Source organism: Oncorhynchus mykiss, chromosome 11 (genome assembly GCF_057628025.1).
Source record: "Oncorhynchus mykiss isolate SJ-2025 chromosome 11, ASM5762802v1, whole genome shotgun sequence".
Lineage (NCBI taxonomy): Eukaryota > Metazoa > Chordata > Actinopteri > Salmoniformes > Salmonidae > Oncorhynchus > Oncorhynchus mykiss.
The window spans coordinates 28,254,417-28,271,501 of record NC_143032.1 but is presented as its reverse complement, the minus strand read 5'-3'; the positions used below and the strand labels follow the sequence as shown (position 1 = coordinate 28,271,501).

Here is a 17,085-nt window from a genome sequence, read left to right as displayed (position 1 = left end):
GTCCTCTGTTTCCTTGCTTGATTGTAATGAAGTGCTTTGGCATTAGCCTTTGTATGATTTGTTGGCCTGTTTTCTGATCAAATTTTTCTAAACTGCTGGCAGGATTGACTATATTCCAAGATTGGAGACCGTTCTGCCATCTAATACAGCACCTTCCATCGTCCTTGTCTAAAATCGCGCCTCGCTTCTTGTCACATGGAATGACGCTGGAGAGACGGAGCAGGTACGGGGAGTCAAACATTTAATAAGGAACGGACATGGAACGAGACAGGAACAGCGTCGGCAAACGAGTAACACAAAAAAACAATTAATGCAGCTGTAGGGAACAGGGGAAGGAACGGACAAATATTGGGGAGTAAATAAACAGGTGATGAATGAGTCCAGGTGAGTCCAATATCGCTGATGCGCGTGACGAGGGAAGGCAGGTGGGGGGGGACAGACGTGACACTTCTATCATGGTAATCGTTGATAGGCAGTGAGATGACCAACCCCCTCTCTCTCTCTGCAGTAACCAACTACAGTAATGTGGTGAAGACCCCTGGCTCAGACTCAGATGATGAGGACAAGCTTCACATCGTGGAGGAGGACGGGAGTCTGGCAGACGGGGCAGACTGTGACAGTAATGTGCCCAGTGAAGATCACAACGGAGACCGCTCAGATGAAGGTTAGTTGATGCAGGTCGCACACACACACAAGCACACGCGCTCACCCACACACACACACAAAGATATCTCTCTCTCTCTGTCTCCCTCTCCTTGCCTGTTTCTCTGTGTGCAACATTTGGTGACTTTCTGCTGTTCTAATGCAAGTCTTTGAAAACGTATTCTTCCTTGCACTGAACTCAGTAAAGATGGCATCAGTTAAGAATACACTGTCACAGGAAACTGTCATTTGCACAGTAATTTTACGAATGATCCACAGAAAAAAAAAACTGCACCGTACTGTAAATGATTAGAGTGGCAGCAAGTCTTAAACCTGCAATATGTAACTTTTTGGGTGACCCGACCAAATTAACATAGAAATGTGAGTTACAGATCTGTCATTCTCATTGAAAGCAAGTCTAAGAAGCGGTAGATCTGTTCTATGTGCGCTACTTTTATGCTTCCCGTTCTTAAGTTTCATTCTTGCGTCTTTTACTTTCAGTTTTTGTACACGGGCTTCAAATAGCAGAAAATACTATATTTTTGGTTATTGAAAAGATATTTCAAATCAAATTTTATTGGTCACATACACATGGTCAGCAGATGTTATTGGTCACATACACATGGTCAGCAGATGTTATTGGTCACATACACATGGTCAGCAGATGTTATTGGTCACATACACATGGTCAGCAGATGTTATTGGTCACATACACATGGTCAGCAGATGTTATTGGTCACATACACATGGTCAGCAGATGTTATTGGTCACATACACATGGTCAGCAGATGTTATTGGTCACATACACATGGTCAGCAGATGTTATTGGTCACATACACATGGTCAGCAGATGTTATTGGTCACATACACATGGTCAGCAGATGTTATTGGTCACATACACATGGTCAGCAGATGTTATTGGTCACATACACATGGTCAGCAGATGTTATTGGTCACATACACATGGTCAGCAGATGTTATTGGTCACATACACATGGTCAGCAGATGTTATTGGTCACATACACATGGTCAGCAGATGTTATTGCGAGTGTAGTGAAGTCTCTTAAGAGCTTTGCACACCTGGATTGTACAATATTTACACATTATTCTTAAAAACATTATTCACCTCTTACGTATTGTTGTTCCTGTACAGGAACCAAAATCAGCGGAAATTTCAAGAGCGCCACCTGTAGTACTCAATAAAACTCAAACTTTCATTAAAACACACATGCAAGGTACTCAATTAAAGCTACACTCGTTGTGAATCTAGCCAACATGTCAGATTTGTAAAATGCTTTTCGGCGAAAGCATGAGAAGCTATTATCTGATAGCATGCACCCCCCGAAATACCTGAACGAGACCTAAACAAAAGATTTAGCGGTAGCCGGCGCTACACAAAACGCAGAAATAAAATATAAAACATTCATTACCTTTGACGAGCTTCTTTGTTGGCACTCCTATATGTCCCATAAACATCACAATTGGGTCTTTTTCCCGATTAAATCCGTCATTGTGTACCCAAAATGTCCATTTATGAAGGCCGTCTGATCCAAGGAAAATTCACCTTTTCAAGACGCAACGTCACTTTTTAAAATTAAAAAAGTTGCCTATAAACTTTTACAAATCACTTCAAACTACTTTTGTAAACCAAGGTATTAATAAACGTTAATAATCGATCAAATTGATCACGGGGCGATCTGTATTCGATAGCAGCAAGTCTTGAAATCATCGTCCATTTTTTTCACTTTCATAATTTCCTCGGCAGGAAGTGCCTATACGTCATCCCACCAAGGATAAACTTGCAATGAAATGCCAGTACTGGCGACATCGTGTGGAAGCTGTAGGCGTTGTACCTCGGAACCTCATCTATTTTCTATCGCCTTAGACAATTCAAAGACTGGCGGATGAATATTTTTTTTGTGTTTTTGGTGAACAGTTTTCCCTGGGATTGTTACTCCTGAACACGTTCTGTTATAGCCACAGACATGATTTAACCAGTTTTAGAAACTTCAGAGTGTTTTCTATACACACATACTTATCATATGCATATACTATATTCCTGGCATGAGTAGCAGGACGTTGAAATGTTGCGCGATTTTTAACAAAAAGTTGCGAAAAGCTGCGAGAATTCGCATCATCCGTAACAGGTTAAGAGCTTTGCACACCTGGATTGTACAATATTTACACATTATTCTTAAAAACATTATTCAAGCTCTGTCAAGTTGGTTGTTGCTCATTGCTAGACAGCCATTTTCAAGTTTTGCCATAGATTTTCAAGCCGATTTAAGTTAAAAACTGTAACTAGGCCACTCAGGAACATTCAATGTTGTCTTGGTAAGCAACTCCAGTGTAGATGTAGCCTTGTGTTTTAGGTTATTGTCCTGCTGAAAGGTGAATTTGTCTCCCAATGTCTAGGATTTTGCCTGTGCTTAGCTCTATTCCGTTTCCTTTTATGCTAATAAAAATCCCTAGTCCATACCCATAGCACCATGCTTGAAAATATGAAGAGTGGCACTCAGTGATGTTGTGTTAGATTTGCCACAAGCATAACGCTTTGTATTCAGGACATAAAGTTAATTTCTTTGTTATGTTTTTGCTGTATTACTTTAGTGCTTTATTGCGAACTGGAAGCATGTTTTGGAATATTTTTATTCTGTACAGGCTTCCTTCAATTCACTCTGTCATTTAGGTTAGTATTGTGGAGCCATTCAATTCTGTAACTGTTTTAAAGTCACCATTGGCCTCATGGTGAAATCCCTGAGCAGTTTTCTTCCTCTCCTGCAACTGAGTTATGAAGGACACCTGTATCTTTGTAGTGACTGTGTGTATTGATAACACCATCCAAAGTGTAATTAAACACTCTACAAGTCTTAACCCATGGGGGGGGGGGGGGGGGGGGGGGGGGGGTGTATCAAAAAAATACATAAAACAATTATTTGATAAAATATTGAATTTGGCCTTCACTGTTATAGATCATCAAAATACATTGAATCACACATTCATAAAGGACCAAAATAACTTTAAAAAATGAATCAATCATAAAGGAATAAGGTTAAGTGTCTGTCCAATATCTAGGAGATATACGAAAGCTCAGGAATTATTTTAGTATTTTTGGACACATATTTAACCCCTTATTTTTGACACTTAAGGGGGTCGTAGAGCAAAACGGAGAACGTCTTCATGAGTCTCCCCTTTCAACAGTGTGGTCATAATAGTTTTTAGGCCAAACCGTTCGGACGCTACGTTCATTTTCGTGAGAAGACACATTTTCGGGATGTCTCATGGTCTGACAAGCACCACTGTAGCTCGCCCACCTTCCACCGCAGATGCGGAAGGCCGACATAGGCAGATGTGGTGGATTGAGACGCAGCCCATGTATAAAAAAAAAAACGGACAGATTTCGATGTGGATTTTTAAAATAATGTTGCTTAGATTGACACACGGGTTCGTCAATAGATTTGAATAACTTTACCGTATTCAATGTCTTTATTATTATTATTTTTTTGGTACCCATCTACCAATAGGTGCCCTTCTTTGTGAGGCATTGGAAAATCTCCCTTGTCGTTGTGGTTGAATCTGTGTTGTATGTGTGGAGTAGAGAGAGAAGGTAGTCATCCAAAAATCATGTTAATCCCTATTATTGCACACAGAGTGAGTCCATGCAACTTGTTATGTGACTTGTTAAGCACATTTCTACTCCAGACCGTATTTAGGCTTGCCCATAACAAAGGGGGGGTTGAATACTTATTGGCTCAAGATATTTCAGCTTTTCATTTTTTTAAATGAATTTGAACGCCATTCTTTTGAACATAATTCCACTTTGACATTAGGGGGTGTTGTGTGTAGGCCAGTGACACAGAATCTCAATTGAATCCGTTTTAAATTCAAAATGTGGAAAGAGTCAAGGGGTGTGAATACTTTCTGAAGGCACTGGATGTTACAGTTGGTGTACTGTAGGCCACTGAGCCTCCTCTGTCTCTGTCGAAATCATGGCAACCCCTTTACAGTGAACGTAATACCTTGACCGGGCTCTGCCTGCGCGGGACTGTGAGATAGTGAAAGACAATGGGTACTACAGGCTGCAGGGTTAACACTTAAGACAGGAAGCCTGGCATTTAAGCAGGACAATGCCACCAGGGCAGAGTCCTTCAACTTACTAAAATAGACCAGTGGCAAAAGGCCACGTTGAGAACTGTATGTTGCTAGTGGGCGTTAGAGGGCTGTAGCGGCTCTGTGACTGAACTGAGCACACACGCGCACAATCCTACATACAGACACTCACACACACCCTACACACATGCACCGACACACTTATACGCACTCCGCTACACTTGCAAGTGACATCACTGCGGGGAGGGTCTGATGTCAGGTCCCAGAGCACAGCAATGTGAGGTGTTAAAGGATGTTAACATTTCAACAGCCGCCCCAAGGCCATCTCATAGGGAGCATTAGCTCATGGTGTGTGTGTGTGTGTGTGTGTGTGTGTGTGTGTGTGTGTGTGTGTGTGTGTGTGTGTGTGTGTGTGTGTGTGTGTGTGTGTGTGTGTGTGTGTGTGTGGTTCTAGGGCCTGTGCCAAGTGTGTAGTGTATATGTAATGTAACAGGTTTATTTAATGGTACATGTCGTTTACAGGGCTATTTAGTTTGGATTGTTGCTTATATGACACTGGTTCAGTTGGCTCGGTGTGTTAGCCAGTGGAATACGTGGGAGGGACTGATGTTGTGACAGAGTTGTGTTTATATGATTATGTAAACATACTTATAGAACAGTTTGTGCTTCGCAGGTTGACGTTTATTGTCATGATTCTTGCCCTGGAGGCAGAACTCATCTGTTTTCGCTAGATGGGCCAGGTACAAAGTCAAAATTGTCTATATCGTACAAATTCATGAAAACAAACATTTCATTTTTGGTCTTCATTTAGGGTTAGGCATTATGGTTACCAGTGTGGTTAGGCTAGGATTAAGGTTAGGGTTAGGCATTATGGTTACCAGTGTGGTTAGGCTAGGATTAAGGTTAGGGTTAGGCATCATGGTTACCAGTGTGGTTAGGCTAGGATTAAGGTTAGGGTTAGGCATTATGGTTACCAGTGTGGTTAGGCTAGGATTAAGGTTAGGGTTAGGCATCATGGTTACCAGTGTGGTTAGGCTAGGATTAAGGTTAGGATTAGGCATTATGGTTACCAGTGTGGATAAGGCAAGGATTAAGGTTAGGGTTAGGCATTATGGTTACCAGTGTGGTTAGGCTAGGATTAAGGTTAGGGTTAGGCATCATGGTTACCAGTGTGGTTAGGCTAGGATTAAGGTTAGGATTAGGCATTATGGTTACCAGTGTGGATAAGCTAGGATTAAGGTTAGGGTTAGGCATCATGGTTACCAGTGTGGATAAGGCAAGGATTAAGGTTAGCGTTTTTGTATTACTTTGTGGCTGTACCAGCTAGTGACCACTCTGCAGAGCTGCCTCCAGTACATGAGTCATCTCAATAAATGCCAACCTGCACGTTCTTCATTATATTTGGTTGGAAAGATGAGTTTGGTCATCAGTTTAGCTCTCAATACAAAACAGATTTGTGTATTATTTTATGTGGACTGCCTGTGATGCAAACAGTTTTGACGGTCTCAACAGCTCTCTCAGACCTGACTGACCTACTCCCCAGACATATCACTCTCATCAACATAATCCATATCCACCCCTCTCCATCTGCTCGCTCCCTCTTAAAGGGAAAGTTTGGGAAGAATAATGTCATTGGTTTTGGCCAGGTCATGAGAACATTAAACACTTCAAAATCATGAGTTATACTGAAACAGCCTAAACCCAAGAGAGCTGGCTTCTGGCCAGGTCCATGCCTGATCAGGCACTTTCCTTCTCCCTCCCTTGTCTCTCTCTTTCTCTCCCTCTTAATTATTGCTCCCTCCCTCCCTCTTTCTCTTCTCTCCCACCTCTCTCTCTCTCTCCCTCCTCTCTCCCTCCTCTCTCTCTCTCCTCTCCCTTCTCTCTCCTCTTCCTCCTCTCACTTTCTCAATTACAATTCCATTCAATTCAAAATACTTTATTGGCATGGGAAACATATGTTACATTGCCAAAGCAAGTGAAATAGATAATAAACAAAAGTTAAATAAACAATATAAAATTAACAGTAAACATTACAGACAAAAGTTCCAAAGGAATAGAGACATTTCAAATGTCATATTATGGCTATTTACCGTGTTAAAACGATGTGCAAATAGTTAAAGTACAAAAGAGAAAATAAATAAACATAAATATGGGTTATATTTACAATGGTGTTTGTTTTTCACTGGTTGCCTTTTTCTTGTGGCAAAAGGTCACAAATATTGCTGCTGAGATGGCAAGGCTATGCTCACTGAGTCTGTACATAGTCAAAGCTTTCCTTCATTTTGGGTCAGTCACAGTGGTCAGGTATTCTGCCGTTGTGTACTGTCTGTTTAGGGCCAAATAGAATTCTAGTTTGCTCTGTTTTTTTGTAGATTCCTTCCAATGTGTCAAGTACTGTAATTATCTTTTTGTTTTCTCATGATTTGGTTGGGTCTAATTGTGTTGCTGTCCTGGTGCTCTGTTTGTGTTTGTTAAGAGAGCCCCAGGACCAGCTTGCTTAGGGGATTCTTCTCCAGGTTCATCTCTCTGTAGGTGATGGCTTTGTTATGGAAGGTTTGGGAATCACTTCCTTTCAGGTGGTTGTAGATTTTAACAGCTCTTTTCTGGATTTTGATAATTAGCGGGTATCGGTTCTAATTCTGCTCTACGTGCATTATTTGTTGTTTTACGTTGTACACGGAGGAATTCTGCAGAATTCTGTATGCAGAGTCTCAATTTGGTGTTTGTCCTAGTTTATTAATTCATGGTTGGCCAGCAGACCACAGACTTCACAACCACGACATGCAATGGGTTCTATAACTGATTCAAGTATTTTTTGCCAGATCCTAATTGGTATGTCAAATTTAATGTTCCTTTTTATGGCGTAGAAGGCCCATCTTGCCTTGTCTCTCAGATCGTTGACAGCTTTGTGGAAGTTACCTGTGGTGCTGATGTTTAGGCCAAGGTATAGTTTTGTGTGTTCTAGGGAAATTGTGTCTAGATGGAATTTGTATTTATTTATTTTTTATTATTTTTGTCTTACTGAGATTTTTTGACAGGGCCCAGGTATGACAGAATCTGTGCAGAGGATCTAGGTGCTGCTGTAGGCCCCCCTTGGTTGGGGACAGAAGCACCAGATCATCAGCAAACAGTAGACATTTTACTTCAGATTCTATTAGAGTGAGGCTGGGTGCTGCAGACTGTTCTAGTGCCCTCGCCAATTGGTATATATATATATATACCAATAATGAATATATATATATATATATATATATATATATATATATATATATATATATATATATGCACAGTTGAAGTCGGAAGTTTACATACACTTAGTTTTGTAAAACGTGTTTAAAATCTCTTGTTAACAAACTATAGTTTTGGCAAGTCAGTTAGGACATCTTCTTTGTGCATGACACAATTCATTTTTCCAACAGTTGTTTACAGACAGAATATTTCACTTATAATTCACTGTATCACAATTCCAGTGGGTCAGAAGTTTACATACACTAAGTTGACTGCCTTTAAACAGCTTGGAAAATTCCAGAAAAGTATGTCATGGTTTTAGAAGCTCCAATTGAGTCAATTGGAGGTGTACTTGTAGATGTATTTCAAGGCCTATTTTCAAACTCAGTGCCTTTTTGCTTTACATCACGGGAAAATCAAAAGAATCAGCCAAGACCTCAGAAAAAAAATGTAGATCTCCACAAGTCTGGTTCATCCTTGGGAGCAATTTCCAAACGCCTGAAGGTACCACGTTCATCTGTACAAACAATAGTACGCAAGTATAAACACCATGGGACCACGCAGTCGTCATACCACTCAGGAAGGAGACGCTTTCTGTCTGAGATGAACGTACTTTGGTGCGAAAAGTGCAAATCAATCCCAGAACAACAGCAAAGGACCTTGTGAAGATTCTAGAGGAAACATGTACAAAAGTATCTATATTCACAGTAAAACTAGTCCTATATTGACATAACCTGAAAGGCCTCTCAGCAAGGAAGAAGCCACCGCTCCAAAACTGCCATAAAAAAGCCAGACTACGGTTTGCAACTGCACATGAGGACAAAGATGGGGAAATGTCCTCTGGTCTGATGAAACAAAAGTGGAACTGTTTGGCCATAATGACCATCATTATGTTTGGAGGAAAAAGGGGGAGGCTTGCAAGCCGAAGAACACCATCCCAACCATGACTGGGGGTGGCAGCATCATGTTGTCGGGGTACTTTGCTGCATGAGGGACTGGTGCACTTCATGAAATAGATGGCGTCATGAGGAAGGAACATTATGTGGATATATTGATGCAACATCTCAAGACATCAGTCAGGAAGTGAAAGCTTGTTCGCAAATGGGTTTTCCAAATGGACAATGACCCCAAGCGTACTTGCAAAGTTGTGGCAAAATGGCTTAAGGACAACAAAGTCAAGGTATTGGAGTGGCCATCACAAAGCTCTGTCCTCAATCCTATAGAAAATTTGTTGGCAGAACTGAAAAAGTGTGTACGAAAAAGGAGGCCTACACACCTGACTCAGTTACACCAGCTCTGTCAAGAAGAATGGGCCAAAATTCACCCAACTTAATTAAATGTCAGAAATTGTGAGAAACTGAGTTTAAATGTACTTGGCTAAGGTGTATGTAAACCTCCGACTTCAACTGTATATATATATTTTTTAACCTTTATTTAACTAGGCAAGTCAGTTAAGAACAAATTCTTATTTACAATGTCAGCCTAGGAACAGTGGGTTAACTGCCTTGTTCAGGGGCAAGAACGACAGATTTTTACCTTGTCAGCTCGTTGAAGAGGATGGGGCTCAAACTGCATCCCTGTCTCACCCCACGGCCCTGTGGAAAGAAATGTGTTTGTGTACGTGGATTTTATAATGTCGTATGTTTTTCCCCCAACACCGCTCAGTACATTGTTTTCACTGAGGAAATGTACGAGTCTTCTGTTAATGATAATCTCTCTCTCTCTTTCTCCCTTTCTCACACGCCAGCGCTAAGGGACCTAACTGATTATACATAATGCATGTCTCAGCCCTCTTCCTTTTAAACAGTTTTCTGTACTGTAGGTCAGCGTAACCATTGAAAGCTGCAGCCACAATCTTTCCGTCACTCTGGTTGTCTGGCGCTCAAATGAAAGTTCTCTGACCAAGTGAGGAGAAACATACCGTAGGGGTGGTTTTCACTCTGCTGCGCTCCCTCGCTCCCTCCTTCCGTTTCCCCCCTCTCTACCTGAATCATTCTTCCTGATTACATGGCATCACCGGCCCCTTGCTCGCTGTCATTACTCATTTAGTTCTAAATGAATATCCACTGTAGCACCGCCAAAGCCCTGCCAGTAAAACACTGCCTTAACCACCTCATTTAACAGCCTGGATGATTATTGTTACTGAGGACTGAGGAGGGGGAAGGAGGTATTGACTGACTGGCCATGTGGAACTATGCAGGGTTCTTTCCACTCTGTGATTACTGTGTTAATAGACACGGCATGTATTTGCTACGGCATGGCATCTATAACTATATAATAAACCCCAGAGTTTGTCCTGCTCACGTCGCAGGATTCGATACACGGTATGATGCCAATCACCTAATAGCTCTTCTGCAATGTCTCATGCGTTTCCCGTGAAGATGAGTCTCAGTAGTACATTAGAATGGGCCTTGACTCAGGATGAATACTACAGTAGGAGTCATAATACATTCCAGTAGGGCTTGTCATGAGTGGACCTTCAGTCATCAAGTTAAGACTCCTTGGAAGAACAGGAAAGGAAAGGGAAACCCACAGACAGAGAGCGCTGGGGAAGTTGTGTGGTAGATCCTAAATCACCCCAAACAGGTTACAAAGGATTTTTAAGCCTCGAGACAATTGAGATGTGGATTGTGTATGTGTGCCCATTCAGGGGGTGAATGGGCAAAACAAAAGATTGAAGTATCTTTAAACGGGGTATGGTAGTAGGTGCCAGCGTGTCAAGAACTGCAACGCTGCTGGGTTTTTCACGCGTAACTTTTTCCCGTGTGTATCAAGAATGGTCCACCACCCAAAGGACATCCAGCCAACTCGACACAACTGCGGGAAGTATTAGAGTCAACACGGGCTAGCATCCCGGTGGAATGATTTCGACACCTTTTAGTCCATGCCCAGACGAATTGAGGCTGTTCTGAGGGCAAAAGGAAGTGCAACTCAATAATAGGAAGGTGTTCTTAATGTTTTGTACCCTCAGTGTGTAGCATAGATAGGATATCCCGCACATTCATCCCAGGTTCCACCACACTGGCTTGTATCCTGTTGTTCTAGGATTATTTGAATGGACTGAGTCTATCACTCCCTCTCTGTTGTGAAACTGCTCATCTCTGAGACACGTTGGCTCCCCTTCTCCCTCCCTTATAGAGGGTACCTAACTGGGGCAGGATGCACAGCCACAGGAAGTAGGGGTCAAAGGTGAGTCCAGTTCAACCAGGACAGGAAATGCTGATGTCGCTGTCTTGTAAAGTTAGGAACATGGTGATACTGCTGTAAGCTAGGATTTAACATTTTATTGAAGCACAAGGTTAGAGGGTTATTGCATCAAGGATTGACGCTGGATGTTGAACGGTATGTATAACACAATGCATTTTGAATTAATCATCTTTAGGGTTTAGTCAGAGCTCCAGAGTCTGTCCAGGTTTTCCACTCGTGCTTCAGTTCGTTCACGTTCAATGTGTCAGCACACAACCGGTCTGAGAGTGATGTTTGGCCACTTTTCATATACTGCCTGACTGGCTTTGAACCATGTAGCCTTCAGCTCTAATTTAGAGAGACAGCGAGGGGACCTTAACCATAACAACCAGAGACCTGGAAGTGCCGACCCTCAGAGAGACCCTACTTCACACACACAGTCTCCCGGGTAGCTGTGTATGTCAGAGGGCTGTTACATCATTCTGAGAGCCAGAGTGAGGCAGGGATCAGGTAACTGTAGATACAGCTATTTAAAAAAAGCAACGCGTGTGATTGGGTAAACAGGCTGCTATTTAGCTGCGTCGTGTTATTAAAAGAAAGTGGAAATCTTCCAAATCCATCTCAATGAAGAGCTGTGAAGACGTTCCTGAATGGTTGAGAGAGAGAGAGAGAGATGGTTCCACTGAGGTCATGGGAAGTAAAGCTGTGGCTTAATGTGAGGGTTAGGAGGCCCTCTTCTGCCCCCTCCATCCCTCCATTCTATACTGAGGATGCATATAATCCTGAAATCTGACTTTCTCAGCACCTGGCGCTAGAGCTCTCTCTCTCTCTCTCTCTCTCTCTCTCATACATACACTGTGTTGGCCACTCTCTTTCATTCACATTCCCTTTCACTCTCTCCCCTTCTCCTTCCTCTCCCTTCTTTGATGTGAGGCAGCAGGATGGGGGTGGTTCCGCTGAAAGTATTTAATCACCATGGTAACCAGTAACTGTGTGTGTGTGTGTACCGTGTGGTTGGCGTGGGGATGTGTGTTCCGTGTGTTCCGTGTAGTGGAACCGTCCATTTCTCACCGTGTCTCATCGCTGTCACAATGCACAGGAGAGGGCTGGGCCCTGCAGGAGGAGAGCTGTTGGAATTTACTGGGCCTGCCGGGCTTGCTGAGTCACGGAGCGTACAACTTCTCATTGCTCCCATCTGACACAGCAACACACAGCTGGGTCGCACTGTCAGACCTTTACAGCCCTTCACACTCACAGAACAACCTCAACCCTCAACCCAACACTACAGAAACTGGCAGGAGAATTCAATTCCCCCCGGCCAACGGCGTCTGCTCAGTAAATTCAACGGTTGCGTAATGCTTTATCTCTTTAGGGAGGTCGACGCTGTTGTTGGGTGTATCATCATCACCATCATCCTCTCACTTCCCTCAGTCAAACAGGATAATACAACTCTCCCCTCCTTGTTTTCACTGGTTTTTAATGGGTTAATAATAATACTACTTAATAATAATGATGCTAGGTGTATTTCTGTGTGGTTTTAACTGCTGACACACTGTACTCTGTTCCTGTATGTGCTCCAGGATGTGAGGCAGAGAGACGGAAGCTTTTCATTTCCTAACTGTGTCCTCAGGTTACACTGCTGCCTACAGCTCCTTAATTAGCCCTCATTAGTGGCGCGACGGCAGCTGATGTGATTCGCAGGAGAGAACATGCTCCCTGATAACGGATAACGGATCTCATTTACTGGGGTATTAGGATATTAGGCACCACAGTGGGAAAGTTGTTATTTCTTATCCAGAGAGGTTTATGCAGGTCTGGGGATTTAGGAGCTATGGGGATTGGTTGGTTCTAGGGGATGCATTAGACTGTACTGACTTACCTGTGTATCTGGTTGGAGGTCACAGTTCTAATTACGCATCATGTTTTTTAGATAGAAGGAACATGATGAAATTCTGTATTACAATCGCGAGGTCTTAGAACAATGGCGAGGTCCTTAATGTGCTTTCCTCATGTCCTCGTGTAAACAGTTGTCCTGTCTCTGTGGGTTACAGCGAGGGAGGAGTGTGGTTCAGACGGGGAGGACGATGGCAGGACGGACGCTCTGGTGGAAGAGATGCTGCAGCAGGGAGACACGGCCGTCATTTACCCAGAAGCCCCGGAGGACGAACCACGCCAAGGGACCCCCGAGGCCAGCGGACATGACGAGAACGGTACGTGCAACACTCATACCACCTGGACACCTCACGCACACACACACCTCACCTGTTCATCTACTCTCCACTGTTCGGGACGAAGTACTGGTTTTCTTTTCTCACTGGTAGTTAATTGATTGATACATCATTTAACTGATTAGACAGAGGATTCCACTCACAGACATAGCGTCCCAGGTCTGAATTAAGCACAGCAGAGCAAGAGCAACGCACAAAAAAACACTTCACACTTTTCTACCCCTACCCCCCACAGTGGACTCAATAGCGCTTTACACACAACACCTCCACCTCTGGGACTGCAGGTTTTATGCCTCCAGGCAAAACCTTGTGGTGTTGTTCTGACTTCCGTCTCTTCCTCTGAAGGTGTTAACCCCCCCCATCCATTAACACTAACACTCTCTCTGCTGTAAATGGACACACACTGGGCTCTTTATGAGTTAAGGGCTTTTGGCTGTTACCTGTCAGACTCACAGGAGGAAAAACAGCAAATAGCAGATAGTATCTACCTGGGTGATAGTGTGTGTGTGTGTGTGTGTGTGTGTGTGTGTGTGTGTGTGTGTGTGTGTGTGTGTGTGTGTGTGTGTGTGTGTGTGTGTGTGTGTGTGTGTGTGTGTGTGTGTGTGTGTGTGTGTGTGTGTGTGTGTGTGTGTGTGTGTGTGTGTGTGTGTGTGTGTGTGTGTGTGTGAGATAATGTGTGTGTGTGTTCACATCCTGAGAGGTTCACCTGGCCAGCAGGGAGGTTTAATACATCACCTGTTAACAGGTAATACTTTACCTGTGTGGGACCCAGTGGCGCATAACAACCCCGGGGTCCTGGTGCTAGGTGTTCTTTATGTCTTCTCACCGTGTTCTACCGTGTTTCCAGACAGCTTTTATCCAACGTCTGGGCATTCATTTGAAACCAATGGGTGTTTTTCGTTTTTTTAAAAAGATATAGGCCTTGAATTCCAATATTTTAAAAACACATAGACTAGTCACGTTACTCGTGTGAACTAGGGCTGTTGATTGCACATTTCCGACTCCGAGAGCAGGAGTGTTGTGACACCTGTTACTTTACTAATGAATAACCAACAGTATCCAGCCAGCAGGTGAGAGTATGTTGCAGCATCTGTCATGTAGTTAGTGTTTACAGACCCTCTGTTAGTCTTAACAGAGGATCGGTCAGTACCGGGTGAAATAGGTGAAACAGCAGTCCAGAGCTCCTGTGTCTGTCTGTCAATCAACCACATCAAAGAATCCTTACTCTCTATTGACCCTCTGATTAGTCTACAGACATCTCCACACCCACTCACATGCTCCCTCCCTCCCCGTCTCTCTACTCCCCCCCCCCCAACAGGCACTCCGGATGCATTCTCCCAGCTCCTCACCTGTCCCTACTGCTCCCGCGGCTACAAGCGCTACACGTCCCTGAAGGAGCACATCAAGCTGCGCCACGAGAAGAGCGAGGACAACTTCAGCTGCTCCCAGTGCAGCTACACTTTTGCCTACCGCACACAGCTGGAGAGACACATGACGGCCCACAAAGCTGGTAGAGACCAGGTACTTATAGACACAACCCTATACATAACACTTATAGAAAGATACACAACTATACCTGCTGTTTGCTAACTACTAGCTACAGCACTGTGTAGTGTGCAGTAAAGATTATGTACACTCTAAAAAAAAAACGGTTGTTTTTACAGTAATTTACTGGCAGCCAGTTACCTGTAAGTTATGATTTAAAAAAAGTACATCATGTTACCGTAAATTCCAAAGAAACTTACGGTAACATAATTCATTACAGTAATTTAGGGGGCTCCCAAGTGGTGCAGTGGTCTAAGACACTGCATCTCAGTGCAAGAGGTGTCACTGCAGTCCCTGGTTCAAATCCAGGCTGCATCACATCTGGCTGTGATTTTTTTATATTTAATTTTTAAAATGAATTTCACCTTTATTTAACCAGGTAGGCCAGTTCTCATTTACAACTGCGACCTGGCCAAGATAAACCAAAGCATTGCGACAAAAACATTGGGATTGGGAGTCCCATAGGGTGGCGCACACTTGGGCAACTTAGTCTGGGTTTGGCCGGGGTAGGCCGTCATTGTAAATAATAATTTGTTCTTAACTAACTTGCCTAGTTAAATAAAGGTTCAATTAAACATTTGAAGAAAAAATAACTTACAGGTTGTTACCAATTTTTTTTTATTATTTTTTTTTTTTTACAGTGTACACTCTTAGAAAAAAAGGTACTATCTAGAACCTAAAAGGGTTCTTCAGCTGTCCCCATAGGAGAACCCTTTGAAGAACCCTTTTTGGTTCCAGGTAGAACCATTCTGGGTTCTATGTAGGACCCTTTCTATAGAAGGTTCTACAGGTTCTACATGGAACTCAAAAGGGTTCCACCTGGAACCAAAAAATGGTTATCCTATGGGGACAGCCACAGAACCCTTTTGGAACCATTTTTTCTAAGAGTGTAGATAAAAGGTGATGTGAACTTTGTGTCCGAAACCCAGGAAGTGGGAAAGTAGGCTCACGGCATGTGCTCAGTGTTGATCACATCCATGATGAATTTAATATCCTGGTATTTAACCATTGTTTTTAGCCATTGTTTAAAGCGGTTGTTTCATGAATTGAAAGTAGCACAAAGTGCCTGTCTCCATGAGTGTGTGACTGAAGTGAGCTGACCATCCCCCTCACCCTCTCTCCCTTTGTCTGACAGAGGCACGTGACGCAGTCGGGGGGCAACCGCAAATTCAACTGCACCGAATGTGAAAAAGCATTTAAGTACAAGCACCACCTGAAGGAGCACCTACGCATCCACAGCGGTGAGTGGACCCCTCAGTGTGTGAGTGTGTGTGCACGTGTGTGTGCGTGTGCACGTGTGTGTTTGTGAATGTGCGTGTGTATTTTGTTATGTAGAAAAAAGGTTGGGGTAATTGTATACGTGAGTTTCTATTGGCCACACCATCTGCACCGATGTTTCTGCCTCCATCCAACAAATATTTATGTTTAGTAACTCTGTGTATTCATGTGTCCTTGATTGTGTTTCAGAGCATTGTGCTTCGTCCTAATGTGACATAATTGTGTTTCTTTTGGCGGCTCCGGCCAACAACTAGAGAGTATTTCCCAATAGACCCATTATCCTCAGCCTTTAAGCGTCATTGAAATGCATTAGTCCCTTTTTCCCCGAGGAGATTGATTCATTTAGCTCTGTTCCTAATGGAGGTCGTGTGTGTGTGTGTGTGTGTTGTCTGTGCATGGCCGTCTGTCTCTACAGGAGAGAAGCCGTACGAGTGCTCCAACTGCAAGAAGCGCTTCTCCCACTCGGGCTCCTACAGTTCCCACATCAGCAGTAAGAAGTGCATCAGCGTGATCTCGGCAGTCAACGGCCGCCCCCGGCCCAGCGCCAAGGCGTCCCAGTGCCCGTCCCCAGCCATGCCCGCCTCGCCCTCCTCCACCACACGCACACAGATCTGGGATAAACCTTTACAGGAGCAACTACCCCTCAATCAGATCAAGAGCGAGCCAGTGGACTATGAGTACAAGGCCATGGTGTTGTCTCCAGCAACGCCAGGAGGAAACAGTCATGGAGGAGGGGTGTTAAACGGGGGTGCCGCGGGCCCCCTGCAGGGTGCGGTGCAGGCTGTGATGCTCCCCACCATGGGTCTGGTATCTCCCATCAGCATCAACCTGGCAGACCTGCAGAACATCTTGAAGGTGATTTGTAAAC

General features: G+C 43.6%; 1 protein-coding gene across 1 annotated transcript in view; it reads left to right on the top strand.

Moving 5' to 3' along the window:
- Window positions 1–17,085, top strand: part of LOC110535555 (zinc finger E-box-binding homeobox 1) — a 67,282-nt gene that overhangs the window by 39,560 nt on the left and 10,637 nt on the right. The window contains exons 2-6 of the mRNA XM_036935284.2: window positions 509–664; window positions 13,218–13,376; window positions 14,713–14,915; window positions 16,075–16,180; window positions 16,633–17,072. Of these exons, the coding sequence (XP_036791179.2) occupies window positions 509–664; window positions 13,218–13,376; window positions 14,713–14,915; window positions 16,075–16,180; window positions 16,633–17,072 (1,064 nt within the window). The remainder of the gene's footprint in view (window positions 1–508; window positions 665–13,217; window positions 13,377–14,712; window positions 14,916–16,074; window positions 16,181–16,632; window positions 17,073–17,085) is intronic.